The 18,479-nt window shown below is 40.8% G+C and overlaps 1 protein-coding gene across 1 annotated transcript in view; it reads right to left on the bottom strand.

The window, feature by feature from the left end:
* LOC139385531 (paired box protein Pax-3-like) overlaps positions 1–9,291 on the bottom strand; it is a 30,019-nt gene extending 20,728 nt beyond the window's left edge. The window contains exons 1-4 of the mRNA XM_071130659.1: positions 9,207–9,291; positions 8,247–8,482; positions 7,869–7,995; positions 7,243–7,386 (exon numbers count right to left, since the gene is read on the bottom strand). Of these exons, the coding sequence (XP_070986760.1) occupies positions 7,243–7,386; positions 7,869–7,995; positions 8,247–8,482; positions 9,207–9,291 (592 nt within the window). The remainder of the gene's footprint in view (positions 1–7,242; positions 7,387–7,868; positions 7,996–8,246; positions 8,483–9,206) is intronic.
* Positions 9,292–18,479: the final 9,188 nt, after the last annotated feature.

The following is an 18,479-nucleotide window of genomic DNA, read 5'->3' as shown; positions in this document are numbered from 1 at the left end:
TATATTTTATATTCCTCAAAGTAGCCACCCTTTGCCTTGACAACAGCTTTGCACACTCTTGGCATTCTCTCAACCAGCTTTGTAAGGAATGCTTTTCCAGCAGTCTTGAAGGAGTTCCCACATATGCTGAGCACTTACTGAGCACTTGTTGTCCAACTCATCTCATACCATCTCAATTGGGTTGAGGTCGGTGATTGTCACTCTCCTTCTTGGTCAAATAGCCCTTACACAGGCTGGAGATGTGTTTTATATCATTGTCCTCTTGAAAAACAAATGATAGACCCACTAAGCACAAACCAGATGGGATGGCATATCACTGTGGTAACCATGCTGGTTAAGTGTACCTTGAATTCTAAATAAATCACAGACAGTGTCACCAGCAAACCATCCCCACACCATCACACCTCCTCCTCCATACTTCACAGTGTGAACCATACATACGGCAATCATCCGTTCACTTATTTGGAGTCTCACAAAGACACTGCAGTTGGAACCAAAAATCTCAAATTTGGAGTCATCAGACAAAAGGACAGATTTCCACCGGTCTAATGTCCATTGCTCATGTTTCTTGGCCCACGCAAGTCTCTTCTTCTTATTGGTGTCCTTAGTAGTGGTTTTGCTGTAGCAATTTGACCATGAAGGCCTGATTCACGCAGTCTCCTCTGAACAGTGGATGTTGAGATGTGTCTGTTACTTGAACTCTGTGAAGCATTTATTTGGGCTGCAATCTGAGGTGCAGTTAACTCTATAATGAACTTATCCTCTGCAGCAGAGGTAACTCTGGGTCTTCCTTTCCTGTGGCAGTCCTCATGAGAGCCAGTTACATCATAGCGCTTGATGGATTTTGAGACTGCACTTGAAGAAACTTTCAAAGTTCTTGAAATTTTCCAGATTGACTGACCTTCATGTCTTAAAGTAATGATGGACTGTCATTTCTCTTTGCTTATTTAAGCTGTTCTTGCCATAATATGGACTTGGTGTTTTACCAAATAGGGCTATCTTCTGTATACCACCCCTACCTTGTCACAACACAACTGATTGGCTCAAACGCATTAAGAAGGAAAGAAATTCCACAATTTAACTTTTAACAAGGCACACCTGTTAATTGAAATACATTTGTTTAACCCTTTTTCGGCTACTAAATGATTCCATATGTGTTATTTCATAGTGTTGATGTCTTCACTTTTAAAAATAGTTTAAAAAAATAAATAAAACACCCAGAAGGAGTAGTTGTGTCCAAACTTTTGACTGGTACTGTATATTATGTCCCCCCCCCCCCCCCCCACACACACACACGCACACACTTCTAAAACCAAAGTTGCACCCTTGGTATGAATCATCTGCTGCTGGATATTTTAATTGTGAGATCTTGTTTACAAGGTGAAAATCACAGAGAATAACTAAAGTGTGAAGTCTATTTAAGAGTATACATGGAATGTGCCATGAGTGGAATCCATTAAGTCATCTTACTGAGTTTCCCTATAATCTAATTGTTCTGTTCCCTAACTGCACATACAACTCAAACTTTCACTCAAAAATATCAATGCATGACTTGTGTGAAAGATTCAGTAACATTGAACTTTTATTTAACAATGCAAGTCAGTTAAGAATAAATTCTTATTTACAATGACGGCCTAAACCCAGATGACACTGGGCCAATTGTGCGCCGCCCTATGGGACTCACAACCACAGCTGGATGTGATAAAGCCTGGATTCGAACCAGGGACTGTAGTGATGCCTCTTGCACTGAGATGCAGTCCCTTAGACCGCTGCACCACTCGGGAGCAAACGCAGGCATCAGCCATTATTTGGAATGTGCCTTCGGAGTGTAACTGAATCCATGAAGATAACTGATTTTCAGTAGGCAGCACCTTTAACACCTTACAACATAAGACCTGGAACATTATGATGTATATGAGAATGTGATATGGGAACTTGACCATGGATCTATGCTACAGTATAGTGTGTATTGTGTTTCCAACTTCAATGCCTCTTAGCAAATCCTCTTCCAGTGCCACTGTAAGACAATGATGAACATCACAAATCCAACATCAGAAGCCATGCAGAACATAAATCTGCAAACACTCACACACTAAATACACAAACCTAGCCCCTAATAATCTCTCAAACAATTTTCTTTTACCCCCCTCTCCCTTCTCTCTTCCCCATTCACTCTCTTTCCAGCACCCCCCCCCCTGCTCCCTCTCCTTCTCTCTCCCTCTCCTCCTCTCTTCCTCTCTCCCACTCCTCTCATCCTCTCTCCCTCTCCTCCTCTCTTCCTCTCTCCCTCTCCTCCTCTCTTCCTCTCTCCCACTCCTCTCATCCTCTCCCCCTCTCCTCCTCTCCTCCTCTCTTCCTCTCTCCCTCTCCTCCTCTCTTCCTCTCTCCCACTCCTCTCATCCTCTCTCCCTCTCCTCCTCTCTCCCTCTCCTCCTCTCTTCCTCTCTCCCACTCCTCTCATCCTCTCTCCCTCTCCTCCTCTCTCCCTCTCCTCCTCTCTTCCTCTCTCCCTCTCCTCCTCTCATCATCTCTCCCACTCCTCCTCTCTCCCTCTCCTCCTCACTCCCTCTCCTCCTCTCATCATCTCTCCCACTCCTCCTCTCTCCCTCTCCTCCTCTCCTCCTCTCTCCCTCTCCTCCTCTCTCCTCCTGGCACTAATCCAGTGTGTGCCCACATATCAAATTGTATAGATGCTCCAGCCTGAGTAGCGGGCAGTTCGTCAACTTTATTTACACAAACAAAAGTCCTGCTCAGTTTCTGTTACAAAAGCAGCTAAATCTTTTGGCCCTTTCATGTATTGTCAGCTCTTGATTCCCTTTTGTCCTGCAGCTATTGGCCTGGCTCTGGGCACAATGAGGCTGGGAGAATGGCAGCAGATTGGCGGAATGTGCCTCAATAAACCTAATTATGACACGATGACTGCGCTCACCATGGCAGGTTTTCAAAGATCCCAGACTTATTCAATTAGCCCTTTCCAGGAGTCCCTTTCACAAAATAAAGTTATCCCCCTTTGACTGTTTGTCTTTCAGATGGGGATTTTTGTGTGTGTCCGAGATTAAATGGAAATGTGCTGGGCCAACAAGGCTCCTCTGTATGTATCATCAGTGTTATTCAGGGTCATTTTAATTAGCCAAGTAAGGTTAAGAAGATACACTGGAAATATGAGAGAGGAGGAGAGAGGGGAGGGCGTCTTGTACATTATCAATCATTAGCTCCATTTCTAGGGTTAATTAACTCAATGTTAGCCTTTTAGATTCTGGAAGGCAGAGAAACTACTATATTGAACCCCCTGCTAATGGTTATGTAGGAACTGTGCCAAAATAGCAAATATGCACAGGAGGCATTTAGTGAGACTTGGGCACTGACTGGACATTTGGAAAGCTATTTTCTAAAGAGTGGCATAATGTGTTCAACTATTGTAATTCTAAGTTGAAAGTATTTTCTCTGACACATGAATTGAGAAAGATAGCCTGCCCTACTGTCCACTTAACCAACTGCACCAGCCCTTATTCCAAACACAGTTGGCACGTGATGATATACTTGCGCATCATTTTAGGCACTGTGGTGCACGAGGCTGCAACTGAGCGAGCTTGAAATTTCCGAAATAATTTCAGTTGTCTTTTTCCACAGACAAATAAATCCAAACAAGCCGCAGTTGATGTGGACGCTTAAGAGAAACGACAATGAATTCTGAACGGCCCTCGCACAACAATGGTCTCAACAAACATCGACTTCATCAATGTTTGACCCGTTTAGCTGTAAAAAAGTAATTTTCAGATTGTAATTGCGGCTGAAAAAAACAGCATTCCAAATGAGACCAGACAGAAAAAAACGCACGAAAATAGTGGACGCCACAGGTCTCGAAAAAACTACACATCGTTAAAAAAAAAGTCGAGATTTGACGTTAATGGCGTCACTCTACCCATACAAGGCACTCTCTAGAGCGCCACAATAGCTTAGTCCTCAGGACCAAACACCAACCAATTTGAAGCGTGCGCTCATTTTAACTCTCATTACCTACGCATAATAGCATAAACCATGCATTAGTTTGAGTTATCTGATATTAGTGCAAAAATCAACTGTGCCCCTTTCAAGTCAAAGCATTATCGTGGCAAAGTTCATTTTTATTTTTATTTTTACATTTTTAGTTAGCCCTTAGGGTAAAATGTACACTTGACCGATACGAATGGAAATAGGATAGTAAACCGACTGAGGTAAAGCGAGCCCGAATGAGCATTTGGACACAGCACAACCTTTCTAAGGAAACGGATACTATTTTAGGCTTATTAATATTAATTTATACCCTTCATTTTGGATTTAATAAAACAATGTGACATGCATTGGCAACCATATAAAGACAAATATCAGATGGGTCAATGATTTAACGGATAATTTAATTTTAGGGACCTTTCTACAACAAACTGACTTCCTTTTGTTAGCGGTTGCACTCCTGAAGATGAACCATAGATATTAAACGAATGTGCGCCGCAGGCATGGAGAGAAAGAGAAGGAAACCAAGGGAGAGGGGCGGGTTCGCTCTCTGGATGAAAGTAAAATGAAATAAAAGGCTCAATTTAATCCGCTTGAAGAGATTTTGAGAACGCAGGGGGGTGAGAGCATGATGGGTGAGTATTGCAGCAGTGCGCATGACGAGTGGCGAGTTCCATTGTGACCGCCGCTCGAGGCCAAGCGCCTCTCGGGGGAGAACATTGGTCCCCATTCACCAAAGGAGTCCTTGATACACTCCCTCGATCATTAAATGTGACATAGCACAATATCAACTCATTTAGAAGACATTATTAATGTTTAAAAGGGAAAGAATAGGGCATCAAAGGCTTAATAATAGACCATGCAGAGGGACATGTAACTAGCCAATTGTACATGTATATCATCAGGCCTGTATTGGTAAGAAAATATATTGTGCCACAATTTGTACTTGTAAAATAAAAAATATATATTTATATATTAGGCCTATGAATTAAATTATTAATAATCATAAAGTAGCCTATGCATATATTTAGGAAAATATTTGTCATTTTATGAGATATAATATTTGGTCAAAGCCGTTGATATGAGCCTGCTACACAGAAACTATAATTTCTTATCTTGTGGAACTGGAATTTGTAACATGCCTAAATAATTATTAAGTGACATTAACTAAAAGGCTAATATAAAAGTGTTGAAAGCATGAACCCGAAGCATCAACAAAAAAACTATAACTTTTAAACATTGTGTAAAATATGTGTGTGCACAAAATGTATAATCTGAGTGCACATAATACACAAAAAGTTGGTATTTTCGTAAACCATTATGTCCGCAATGTTCTGTATGTCCAAAATTAAAAGTAACACATTATCAAGAAGTTTAATTCACCTCGCCATTAAATAAGCGTATTAAGCTGATTTCAAAGTATTTTGTTTAAATACCAGTTAGGCCTATACACTATAGGTGTGTGTGTGTGTGTGTGTGTGTGTGTGTGTGTGTGTGTGTGTGTGTGTGTGTGTGTGTGTGTGTGTGTGTGTGTGTGTGTGTGTGTGTGTGTGTGTGTGTGTGTGTGTGTGTGTGTGTGTGTGTGTGTGTGTGTGTGTGTGAAAGAGGGCTTGAGAGGTTCTGAATGGCAGTCGGCTTCTTTAGACGACCTAAAAAGACTCCAAAAGAAACATTTTGTAGGTGAAAACGGCCATTTCTCCATGGTGAACAGTCTCTAGACCTAGCCCGAGCAGCGGCTATTGGCGGACCTGAATAATTCATCCTTCATTGCGGTCTCATAATGTATTTTCTCTGCCTTTTGTTGCAAAGCTCCTTCTCCCTTTCTGACTGAATTATAAACAGGTTGCCTTCTTTTATGGCGACCAAGCTGCTGCGAAGCCAGGCTTTGTCCACGCGTAACCGAAGCGTAAATCTCAATGGACTCTCGCGCCTTTGTCTCCCAAGTTCATCCTCAAATGTCCGATTGTGTGCTCGAGGCCTGGCTTTGTGAGGGGTGGAACTGTTATACAAATGTTTGATCAACTCATTTGGGACGTTTTGTCTCCTCCAACTCCCTGTCTTTTTCTATAATTTATTTTACTGTGCCTGCATTTACAGTAGAGAAAGAGCAGCTGCGTTGAGATGGAATAGGCCTGCGAATTCGTTCATAATAAATTGTAGGAAACGTAAAATGGGATGTTATGAGATTTCTTTGTTTAAAATACATCTTGGCAATTAGGGGTTGAAAAAATTGTTGGTTCTTTTTGATATACTTTTGATAAGGGGTATTTCCTCAAACATTACAACGGGGATATGTGTATCTCGATTAAAATGCATGTATAGGCCTAATAACAATGTTATTAGTCTGATAAAGACGTTATAAAACAGTAAGCATATACCTACAATAAACCTACAAGGTAAAGGCTAGCCTATATATAAGCGAAGTGTCCTACCATGAACAATGAAATACAAATATGTAGCAGAAGTAGAATATGCACAGACAAATATCGTGTGGGTTTCCCACTTCGTGCAAGTACCCGTGGTTACACATTCGTTCACTTAATTAAAATGTAAATTATCTTTCCCTCTCCTCACTCACTCACTCACTCACTCACTCACTCACTCACTCACTCACACACACACACACACACACACACACACACACACACACACACACACACACACACACACACACACACACACACACACACACACACACACACACACACAAACAAACAAACAAAGGGGCAATCCTCCCTTTACCACAAAAGTCATCACCTGCTGTTTGAATTATCGTAACGCCTCATGGGACAAGCATTAGCAGGAGAGATATGGTCTGTAAGAATTCAAAACAATCCAGTGCACTTTATGACTGTTGACAAAGGAAGACACTCTCCTTGTGCTTTCACTTCATCGGAAACAACAACAGTTTTAGAGTTAAAGACAGACTAGGCCTATCTACCTCACAGTCTAAAAATGAATGGCAACCCGTAAGGAGTGGTGACTCCCATTGTGAAAATGTAGGCCTAGCCTATAACACCGAGTCAGAAAACCAAGAAGTTTACACAAAACAAGATGAAAACCTTTTTCTGTCCATCTTTGTTTAGTTTTGAATAAACGAGAAGTTTTCTCACCGTTTCAAAGGACATGAAAGTGCACAGAAGCATTTAGTTCTGTGTATGAAGGGCCTCCCCCTTACGCAACAAGTAACTGCCTCACGCAAGTTGCCTATAGAAGAGAGAACATGTACAATTTATTTATGATTGCACTCACATCGGTCTCCTAAGATGCCCTCGATGCTGTGTTTGGCCCGCCGTTCGTGTTCTTCTAATTCCTTTTTCTCGATTTCATCTTCATCATCATCATCATCTCCCTTCCCTCCGAATTTACTCCTCATGATGCGACTGATAGAGCTCACTGTGGTATAAGAAATTACAGAGCACTGATTAATAAATAATAAACTAGAAATGTCTAAATAAAAGTTAAACAATCTGCATTCACTTGCTTTCATTTGTTCTTCTAATCTACCGTGATAAAGCATCAAATAAATCTAACTTGATATCAACATATGTAACATTAAAAAAATCGATTGACTTTGCAATATTTTTTAATGATTTTATCTTAACTTAAAATTAATTTGGCAGTTACGTTATAGCAGTTATTATTTCCCCCAGCCATAATTTTCAGCAGGTGTTAACGTTTTTGTTTTCAGAGAGTAAACGGTTTATTATTGTGGTAAAATGTGGTTATTGAGAAAGAAAATACATTAGTTCCATTATCATAAATAAGACGGTGATGATGATGACCATGATGATGATGAACAATCTATGGCTGCAGGTGAAGATTGCGCCCATTTAAATGGGCAACAATTATGACAGAATGCAGATGTTTCCTTTTACCTGATGGAACGGTGTTCCGGTCACATATCCCATCCATCAGTAATTTATCCCGAATCTCCCAGCTAAACATACCCGGGTTGTCACGCTTGTACTCCTCTATTCTCTTCTCAACATCAGGTGTCGTCCCCTGCTAAGGAAACGAGAAATCATATCATCGTTAATTAATTAAAGCATAATAAACAGCTCATATCTACTTACACTGTCTACTTACACTCAGCAACACAATATAGGCCTCTTACATGCTTTCCCAACCTGTAGCTTGTTCAATTTTAACCCAACATGTCATACCTCAAGAAAATACTTAAGAGAATAATAAAATGCATGACAATACAAAACTCAACAATTTCACCAGCGATAGAACTGCTCGTGCTCCCTCACCTTGGGTTTGCTTCCCCCGATGGCCCCGGGACGGATGGAGCCGGTTTCCTGGTACCGGCAGAGGATTTTGGAAACGCAACCGTGAGAGACGCGAAGCTGACGGGAGATTACGCATGGCCTGATGCCATGGTGGGCCATTTCGACGATCTTATGGCGGATATGGTTGGGCAAAGGTCTGCCATTTATGAAAACTCCCCCGAGCTGGTTCATTCTACCTTGGCCTAACGGGGTTGAAACTGAGTAAAAGAAAACACAAAATGGTCACCAGAATGCTTCATGATTATAAACTATAGGCCTACAACAACTAACATTGTTTTCCATCATAGGCTACTAATAACACCACAAGGCTACTATAAATAATGTTTTTTTTTTTTTTACATAATAGCCTAATAAAAAATAAAAGTAGTTTAAAATGAAAGGTTTGGTAACAATGAAATTCCTTAAAAGTTGCTTTAAGTAATGATACTGTATCTAATTATTTAAAATAGCGAGGTGTATAGCCTATTTACATGACCCTGTAAATCTTCTGTAAATAAACAAATTACTTGTTTTCAGAGATTAAGAGATTATTAAATTAATACTTTAATTACTAGTCCACTGCAAACAAATAGATAAATATAAAAAGGTGTCAATAATGACTACAAAAAAAACATATGATAAAGATGACGATAACCGTTCAATCCACTTTGCATCCAATAACCGAAATGAAAATAACTTTGAAAAATGAAACATGAAAAGAACATTACATTGTAATTTGTTACTTCTCAATTTTGCGTGTCAATCCCAAAGTTTTATAAAAAATGTATTTACAATTGGATATGACCAAGTTTATGTTTAGGGGGGAGGGGGTTAAGGCTACAGAATATCCTATATTAATAATCACTCCTTAATTATTATGCATCGAAGCCCAAATCGTCCCACAAGCAGTGCTCAAAAAGTTGTTTCGACTTTTGATTTTACCTTCCAGTGGGAAGCCACTGTGTGGGTAGTTCTGAGCCAGCATGGGGCGCATCATCCTTGGTATTGCCCCTGCCAACGCAGTCATACCTCCACAACCCTACGCCTTCAACTAACCTCCCGCCAGAGAGGAGAACAGGGAGCTTCCGACGATGGAGCTTGACCACTGGGAGAAATTATGAGTAAAAATGCCCTGTATTCCAATTCGTGGAAGGTTAGCCTTGATAGGGTAGCCACAGGACTAGACAGGAACCAGCATCCAGGGAGATTTTTAAAAAACACTCCCGCCTCCCGAAGAAAAGAGCCCAAGTTACCAAACCAGGAAAACTTGAGGTAGACTTCTGAAGAGTGCGCCTATGCGTTGATCTTTCACCAGTCGAGAGGCACTTGGATACGTGAGGGAATCTGCGATGTCATCAATAATCATGCAAGTGATGTTGTTGTCGCTGTTGTTGACAGACGTTCAGAGTGAGGGAAGATGGTCAAAACCCAAAGGAACAGTTATTAGTTGTGCTGCCCTTCTTTCCCATCAGTGATCCAGGCTCTGTGATTGGTTTAGAGGAGGGAGACCGGCTCTTGGGCGTGCGTAATGATTGGCTTACGGTGCAGGAAACTTTCTTCCTCAGAGTTGTTGTCAGAGGCGTTGCTTGGGACAGGACTGAGGAAGCGTCTTTAATCATCTTCTTGACAGATGTGACATCAACTCAGGTCATAAGTTCGATTACATGTACCATGCCTGTAGTTTTTAATGTTGCCGTTTTGATTAGTCACTCAACATACAACAGTGTTTAATTGAAGGTATTTTTTCGTAGGGCCTGAAGATAACACAAATGCTGCAAAAGTTAGTGCACCTCGAGGAATTTATTGTCGCTTTTAGATTGCGCACTACCAATAGGAGAGCCGTCAGACCGGGACTCGCGCCCCAGCAGGGTACGACGCCAGGAGAGCGGTAAAGAACGTCTGCTCTGCTGACAGACGTAACTATTGTGTTGTTGGGCATTTATTTTTAGTTGCCTTGCGAGTTTTAAAGACACGTAGTATCCCTATAGGCAATCTCACAAGGAAGGGGCATTGCAGTCCCTCTCTTTCTCTCTCTCTCTTTCTTCCTCAATTCAATTCAAATGGCTTTACTGGCATAGAAAACATATGTTTACATTGCCAAAGCAAGTGAAATATAACAAACAAAAGTGAAATAAACAGTAAAACATTTACAGTAAACATTACAATCACAAGAGCTTCAAATGAATATATATTTAATAAAATGTAATTATGTTTATGTCTAGCATTATAATGATGTACAAATAGTACAAAAGAGAGTACAGAGAGTTCTTCACTGGTTGCCCTTTTCTTGTGGTAACAGGTCACAACTCTTGCTGCTGTGATGGCCCACTGTGGTATTTCACCCAATAGATTTGGGAGTTTATTAAAATTGGATATGTTTTCAAATTCTTTGTGGGTTTGTGTAATCTGAGGGAAATATGTGTCTCTAATAAGGTCATACATTTGGCATGAGGTTAGGAAGTGTAGCTGAGTTTTCACCTCATTTTGTGGGCAGTGTTCACATAGCCTGTTTTCTTTTGAATGTTTGGCTGCAGTGCAGGGCATCGTAGAAGAAGTGAAAGCAGCCATGCTCTTTAGAGCTTCCTTATCAATCAAAGAAGCAGAGGTTCATTCCCCACCTTTAAATTCAGACAAAACCCCACTTCCCTCCACTGTCCATTTAAAGGAGCTCATTTTTACTTGGTTAGCTGCATGTTTGCTTTAGATTTGATTTATTTAGTCCCAACAGTATATAGAGTAATGATCCAATCACTTTTGAATGGTAAAGGTATTTGGATGATTTTGTAGTAAACTGTAATGTTTTTGTCATATATTAATCCCATGGCCTTATTTTTGGCTGATATTTTCAAATTCAATATGTAACATACACATACCATTTTAAACCCTGCATACACTACATGACCATAAGTATGTGGACACCTGTGCAGGCCAGTCAAGTTATTCCACAACAATCTCATGTTGAAACAGGAAAGGGCCTTCCTCAAACTGATGCCACAAAGTTGAAAACACAGAATTGTCTAGATTGTCATTGTCTGCTGTAGCGTTAAGATTTCCCTTCACTGGAACTAAGGGGCCTAGCCTGAACCATGGAAAACAGCCCCAGACCATTATTCCTCCTCCACCAAACTATACAGTTGACACTATGCATTCAGGCAGGTAGCATTGTCCTGGCATCCACCAAACCCAGATTCCTCCGTCGGATGACAGATGGTGAAGCGTGAATCATCGCTCTGGAGCAATTGAACGCATTTCTACTGCTCCAGAGTCCTATGGCGGCGAGCTTAACACCACTCCAGCCGACGCTTGGCATTGCGCATAGTGAACTTAGGCTTGTGTGCGGCTGCTCGGCCATGGAAACCTATTTCATTAAGCTTACAACAAAACGTTTTTGTGCTGATGTTGCTTCCAGAGGCAGTTTTGAACTTGATAGTGAGTGTTGCAGCTAAGGACAGGCAATTTTTACACGTTAAGCGCTTCAGCACTCGCCGGTTCCATTCTGTGAGCTTTTGTGGTCTACCACTTTTGGGCTGAGCCGTTGTTGCTCCTAGACGTTTCCACTTCACGATAACAGCACTTACAGTTGCCTGGGGAGGTTCTAGCAGGGTAGAAATTTGATGAACTGACATGTCGGAAAGGTGGCATCCTATGACGGTGCCACGTTGAAAGTCACTGAGCTCTTCAGCAAGACCATTCTACTGCCAATGTCTTACTGTGGAGATTGCATGGCTGTGTGCTACATTTTATACCCCTGTCAGCTATGGGTGTGGCTGAAATAGCTGAATCCACTTATTTGAAGGGGTGTCCACATACTTTTGTATATATACCGAACAAAAATAGAAATGCAACATGGAACAATTTAAAAGATTTTACTGAGTTACAGTTCATAACAGGAAATCAGCCAATTGAAATAAATTCATTTGGCCCTAATCTATGGATTTTACATGACTTGGCAGGGGCGCAGCCACGAGTGGGCCTGGGGAGCCAGGCCCAGCCACTCAGAAGGAGTTTTTCCCCACAAAAGGGCTTTATTACAGTACTGCCAAATTCTCTAAAACAACGTTGGAGGAAGCTTATGGTAGAGAAATTAACATTAAATTCTCTGGCAACAGCTCTGGTGGACATTCCTGCAGTCAGCATGGCAACTGCACACTCCCTCAAAACTTCTTTGGCCTTGTGTTGTGACAAACTGCACATTTTAAAGTGGCCTTTATTGTCCCAGCACAAGGTGCACATGTGTAATGACCAAGCTTCTTGATATGCCACACCTGTCAGGTGGATGGATTATCTTGACAATGGAGGAATGCTCACTAACAGGGATAGTAACAAATTTGTGCACTAAATTTGAGAGAAATAAGCTTTTTGTGCATATGGAAAATTTCTGGGCTTTTTTTATTTCAGCTCATGAAACATGGGACTAACACTCTACATGTTGTGTTTATATTTTTGTTCAGTGTATATACTGTAAATACTCTCTTCGTCGATTTGGTTAATAATGTAGGCCTATAATTGATTGTTTTGTAAGCATTTGATTTTCTTTGTGTGTCGTCCCAAATACCACGCATTTTCACCCCATTTGACATGTTATTCTCTCCATAAAGTGGTGCTTGCGCGTGGGGCGCATATGTCATACACAGAAGCACAGAGGTCGTTACCCATCCAGGTGCCGAGGTGCACTATAACTGTATTATCTCGCCCATCGTGGCAACAGCTGAACTTTTGACACGGGACCTGAGGGCATATGCACATGTACAGGCTAAATTGACTTTTATTAGGGCCTCCGTGATAGCCTACATTACATAATACCAATAGCACAGACATGCCTATGCTTGCTGCTAGCGCCAGTAGCCTTGCTAATCGCAACTACAGAATAGGTTTGACCAAATTGATGTTGAAGACATGCTACTCCCTCTCCATGCTACTCCCTCTCCATGCTACTCCCTCTTTTGAGGATTGTTTAGTTTTTTCTAATGACAAAATGTTACTCTGAAATGTATGCCATTGTAATGGTATTTGAACGAATTCACACTCCACATTACGCACCTTAAGACAACAGCAACTAGTTGGAAGTATCAGACGCACCTGATGTTCCAAGTCTTTTGTCTTTACCTCCACCTCTCCAACCCGGTGAGGTCACCACCGAGAAAAGCAGAGAGATCGAACGTATCAGACTTCTCTTATTTACGCAGAAAATATGTATCCCACTGGCTTTAGATTTAGTCAATTAACATTAGCCTATTTTGTACCTTTGAAAATACAACTTAAATGTTGTCTTTCTGTTAGAACGCGCGTGGACAATAGTTGCGCGCGGTAGAGAAAATGCGTAGGGAAAACGAGGGTCCTTTCACGTGTTAAGGAGCAGATTATTGTCATTCAACCATTAGGAGGAAGCCAATTCAATAAAAGTAATGTTATTTTTGTCAATTCCCTTGACATTTAAATAGCCTATTTGAACACGGGAAATTGTGAAATAGTGTTGGAAAAAATATTTATAGTCATTCATGTACTGCTTTTATATTTCCCTAAAAAGCCTATTTATTTAATCTACCAATTTTACAGATTAATTCGATGGGATGAAAATGTATATTGCCACATGACAATATGACGTTTCTGGTGAGAACATACTTGTAAAGAATATAATTATAACATTGATGATGATGTCGTTTATGGACGGCTTTGACGGGCTGCATAAAGATTATTTCTGGCAAGTTATTTTATTATGACAATTTTCCTAAATCTAAATATTTTAGTTTAAGAACATCAAACGTCATGTTACCATAACCCAGACACTCACATTTTAGTGAAAGGACAAGATTTTTTACTTTACACCTAATAGTGTCATCCCTCTTGGACATTCTGGAAAAACATTCATCTTAAATTTACTAACGTGACGATTTCAGGGGTCATTGTACTTATTGAAACTGGATATTGTACCCTAAAAAAACGAATGGAACGAAGGAAAACAGAGAGCGATGATGCATACCTCCGCCTTCTTGAAAGCAACACAGAATCGCCGTGTCTAATCCATTACCGGGGATGAAATTCAGTCATTCAGTCAGAAATTTCGCTTGATGAGAAGTATATTAGTTGTAGATTAGTTACAGAGTTAGAGTCAAATCTATAAACACTTATTTGTCCAATATTTTTTTAAATGAATGCTATAGATCAATAATCGAATTAAGTAATGCATGGAGGCTAACTAGAAGACTAACCTCCGAGATGGCTATAAAACAAAGTTCTATAAAAATATGCCTAACTATGTCTCTAAATGTTTTAGTGTTTATCATGATATAAATGTTTAAATTAAATATAAAGTAACACCATATTATGAGTTATCACATAATTGGTTTGTCATGCTGCTAAATGTTGGAATTTGGGGATGTTGTAATTATGTTCAACCAAAGGCTATATTGATAGCTATTTATGGTTCTGTGTTCAACCATTGAACGCACAAGGATCATGTTCGAATGATTAAATGAGTGAAAACATGTTTGCCCTGACAAGTGGAGATATGGGAAAGCAAATTATGTTTAATCAAAAATGTGAGCCATGAATGAATAGTTGGTTGGTAAGAGAGGGAGGGGGCTATAGCAATGACACAACTTTTGAGATGTTATCACCGCATCCTGTAACACAGGGCTGTCAAACTTCTGGATCAGGGCCGCATATACTACCACATTTTCATCCTTGCATAAAGGCCTAGACAATTCAATTGCCCTTAGAAAATTATGGAAAATATAAGAATAATGGAAGGAAAACAAGGGAAGGGGAGAATGAATAAAGCTCAGTTAACTCCCTCCCTTCCCCTGATCCTCCTGGTCTCTCTCTCCTTAACCAGGAGGTGGTGGTAGAGGTGCCCTCCAGGTGAACCTATCCCTTCCTCCCCTTCCCCAGCCAGAGCTCACCATGGCTCCTCGGCCCACGAGACCTGCCTTAAGGTGAATCTCCCAGCAGTGCACCCAAACACTCTCTCTCTCTCTCCCTCCCTCCCTTCCTTCCTTCCTTCCTTCCTTCCTTCCTTCCTTCCTTCCTTCCTTCCTTCCTTCCTTCCTTCCTTGGGGGAACAAGGGGTCATGGTGCATGGCCGGGGCTGGGCTCAGCCTCAGAACCAAAGCAACCCAATACCTGACTTGCTTATGTGGAAAGGCCTTTCTCATCTGTCTACCTACCATCCAACCCAAGCAGAATAGAAGGTTACTCAAACCACGGTTGTTACAAGCCATGTGGATTGCCTGTTGGTGGAAGATATGACATAATGTGTAATGACCCTGAACGTGCAGCTGTATTCTTCTCATCCTGGGCAGAGAGGGGGTTGACCCTGATAACCCTAATCATGACGTTTTTCCAACCGCAAAGGAAGTTTCTGTTTCAACAGGAATACAGATATGGCAAGTCGACTGATGTAAAAAGGGCTCTATAAATAAATTTGATTGATTGATTGATTGAAGTCCTTATGCATTGTTCACATACAGATACCTTTAGAGTATACACCTGGGCCCGGAGAGGGGTGAAGAGAGGATTTTTTAGTGTTAATTTACTCTGCAGACAATTAAACTCAGGAAGACAGAAGTTTCAAAAACAGTAGTGTCAAAATGACCGTATGCATTAAAAAAAGGTGCTATCTATAACCTACAAGATTTATTCGGTTTATTCGGCCATTTCCAAAGAGGGTTCTACATGAAACCAATGACTGCAACCCAATATGGTTCTAAATGGAAGGTTCTCCTATGAGTCCATCCGAAAAACCCTTTTGGAACCTTTTTTCTAGTCTAGTAGTCTACGTTGTATCTATCACCAGAGGGTGTCTGTTAGTCCAGACAGATGGGTTGCCTCCGACAATGTAACCAATGTTCCAGCATGCTGTTGCCCTAGGTCTGGGATTTCTGAGACTAGGCGTCTGTGGGCAGTGAGTTACTGCTCTCTTCTTCCAAGGACTATTCTATGGCTTGTTGCATCCATGATAATTCAAACGTCAACAATTAATTGGCAGTTCTTAAAGGGATAGTTCGGGATTTTGGCAATGAGGCCTGTTATCTACTTCCCCAGAGAGATGAACATGTGGATACCATTTTTAAAAATCCCAAAGTATCCCTTTAAGTATTGTCTACTGACATGCCCATCATCAATATATCTCATTTCAAAGTTTTAAGAGAAAGAATCATTGCACATAAACATTGTAATGTTTTCTTTATTACTGAACTGTGTTAAACAGCACATACGTAACATTTATCTGTGCAAATACATTTTAGTACCTTAACAACAATGAACAAACTCAAAAACATCACCTTTTTATTAATCATTAATGAATACAATAATAGTCAAAATACAGTATATATATATATTACTTGTGTCAAATAAGAGGGTGAAAGTGCTTCTTCTTCTAACGGTTATACTGACAGTCTGACAGGGGAGTGACAGAGGAGTGACACGGGAGTGACAGGTTGATTGAAGCAGGCATGGCCATCTTTAGAGGCCAGGTCCATAATCATATTTGATTGTGAGGCAATGTTAAAGTAAATGTGTTAGGGCAGTAAGTGCTTATATATAACTCTCTGTATATCCCAGCCTTCTCAAATGTACATATTTTTATGTGAATCCTTAAAGGCGTGTCTGTAAGATGAGGACCCAAGAGACAGGAGACAACAGAGTCTGTTCCACACAGAGCACATACAGTATAAAGTAAATACAAAATGAAATAGATTCAGGGCTGTATAAATCTAAGCCTTGTGGTTTTAAGTAGTGCTGTTGGGATTATTTATCCGTCTATGGTAGTTAAGTGATTGATTTATATCATTGATTGGACAGAGAGTCCACTCATCATGATGTGCTGGTCTGAATCAGTCAGTCCCTGGTTATAGCGGAACCAGTGCAGCACGGTAGACTTCCAAGGCCCTGATTTCAATACCCCTGGTTTACTGACTAATATTGACAAATCCAATCCTTCTCATTTTAGTCTCTTAGTTCCATAGGCAAGGCAAAAACTGTGCCATCCTCACGGCAACTCTCTCCATCTGCCCCCTGATGATCACCGACCATACAGGCAACAGACTAGAGAAATCCATTTGCTTTGGAAGCCTTTCAAGCACATGGCAATTCAAGACTCAGTCCAGAGTTTTACTATATTTTCAGCCAGTAGTGTTGAAGGTAGTGCTCAGTAGCCAAAACGGTTCCCCATTTTTTGTGCAGCCTACTACGTCATCTATTTTGTGTGATTATGTTATGAATTTTGCAATTTGAATGATATCATACAAATTTTGCAATTCATGTGATATGTTACAAATCCAATTTGTTATAAATCCAAATGTAATATGTTACGAATTTCAACGTATCATTAGAAAACGGAGGAAATGCCTCCTCCCTTCTTCAAGAAGCTCATCAATGATCTGAAGTGATTGATAACAAGACTGAAAGAAATATGGTGGAAAAGAACCTTACTTTCACCTTTCCTGTCTGTCAAAATGTTGGTGATGATCAGTTGACAGGCAGATGATAATGATCCGATGACACAGGCAGCAGAAAGGCCAGAGAAATGTACACAAGTGTACAGTAGGCCTACAACCGGTAAACTTTTGAAATAGGAATTGAGCAGGTACCTGTTCTCTAGACCTACTCTTGGTAACCTAAACACCATGTCAGTTTAAATACCGGTAATGACACCTCTCCCTATCTTCACATCACCGTCAAATCACTGTATAGCAGATACTGTACTATTGACATATCTTACGTTAGTGATTTCTCAATTACATACACTATGTATACAAAAGTATGTGGACAAATGAGTGGATTTGGCTATTTCAGCCACACCCATTGCTGACAGGTGTATAAAAATCGAGCACACAGCCATGCAATCTCCATAGACATACATTGGCAGTAGAATGGCCTTACTGAACAGCTCAGTGACTTTTAACGTGGCACTGTCATAGGATGCCAACTTTCCAACAAGTCAGTTCGTCAAATTTCTACCCTGCTAGAGCTGCCCCGGTCAACTGTAAGTGCTGTTATTGTGTCGTAGAAGCGTCTAGAAACAACAGCGGCTCATCCGCGAAGTGGTAGGACACACAAGCTCACAGAACGGGACCAGCGAGTGCTGAAGCGCTTAGCGTGTAAAAATCATCTGTCCTTGGTTGCAACACTCACAACCGAGTTCCTAACGGCCTCTGGAAGCAAAGTCAGCACAATAACTGTTTGTCGGGAGCTTCATGAAATGGGTTTCCATGG

The sequence above is a fragment of the Oncorhynchus clarkii genome, chromosome 27 (assembly GCF_045791955.1).
Source record: "Oncorhynchus clarkii lewisi isolate Uvic-CL-2024 chromosome 27, UVic_Ocla_1.0, whole genome shotgun sequence".
NCBI classification, from domain to species: Eukaryota; Metazoa; Chordata; class Actinopteri; order Salmoniformes; family Salmonidae; genus Oncorhynchus; species Oncorhynchus clarkii.
The sequence above is the reverse complement of the archived record's forward strand: the minus strand, read 5'-3'. Positions and strand labels throughout refer to the sequence as shown.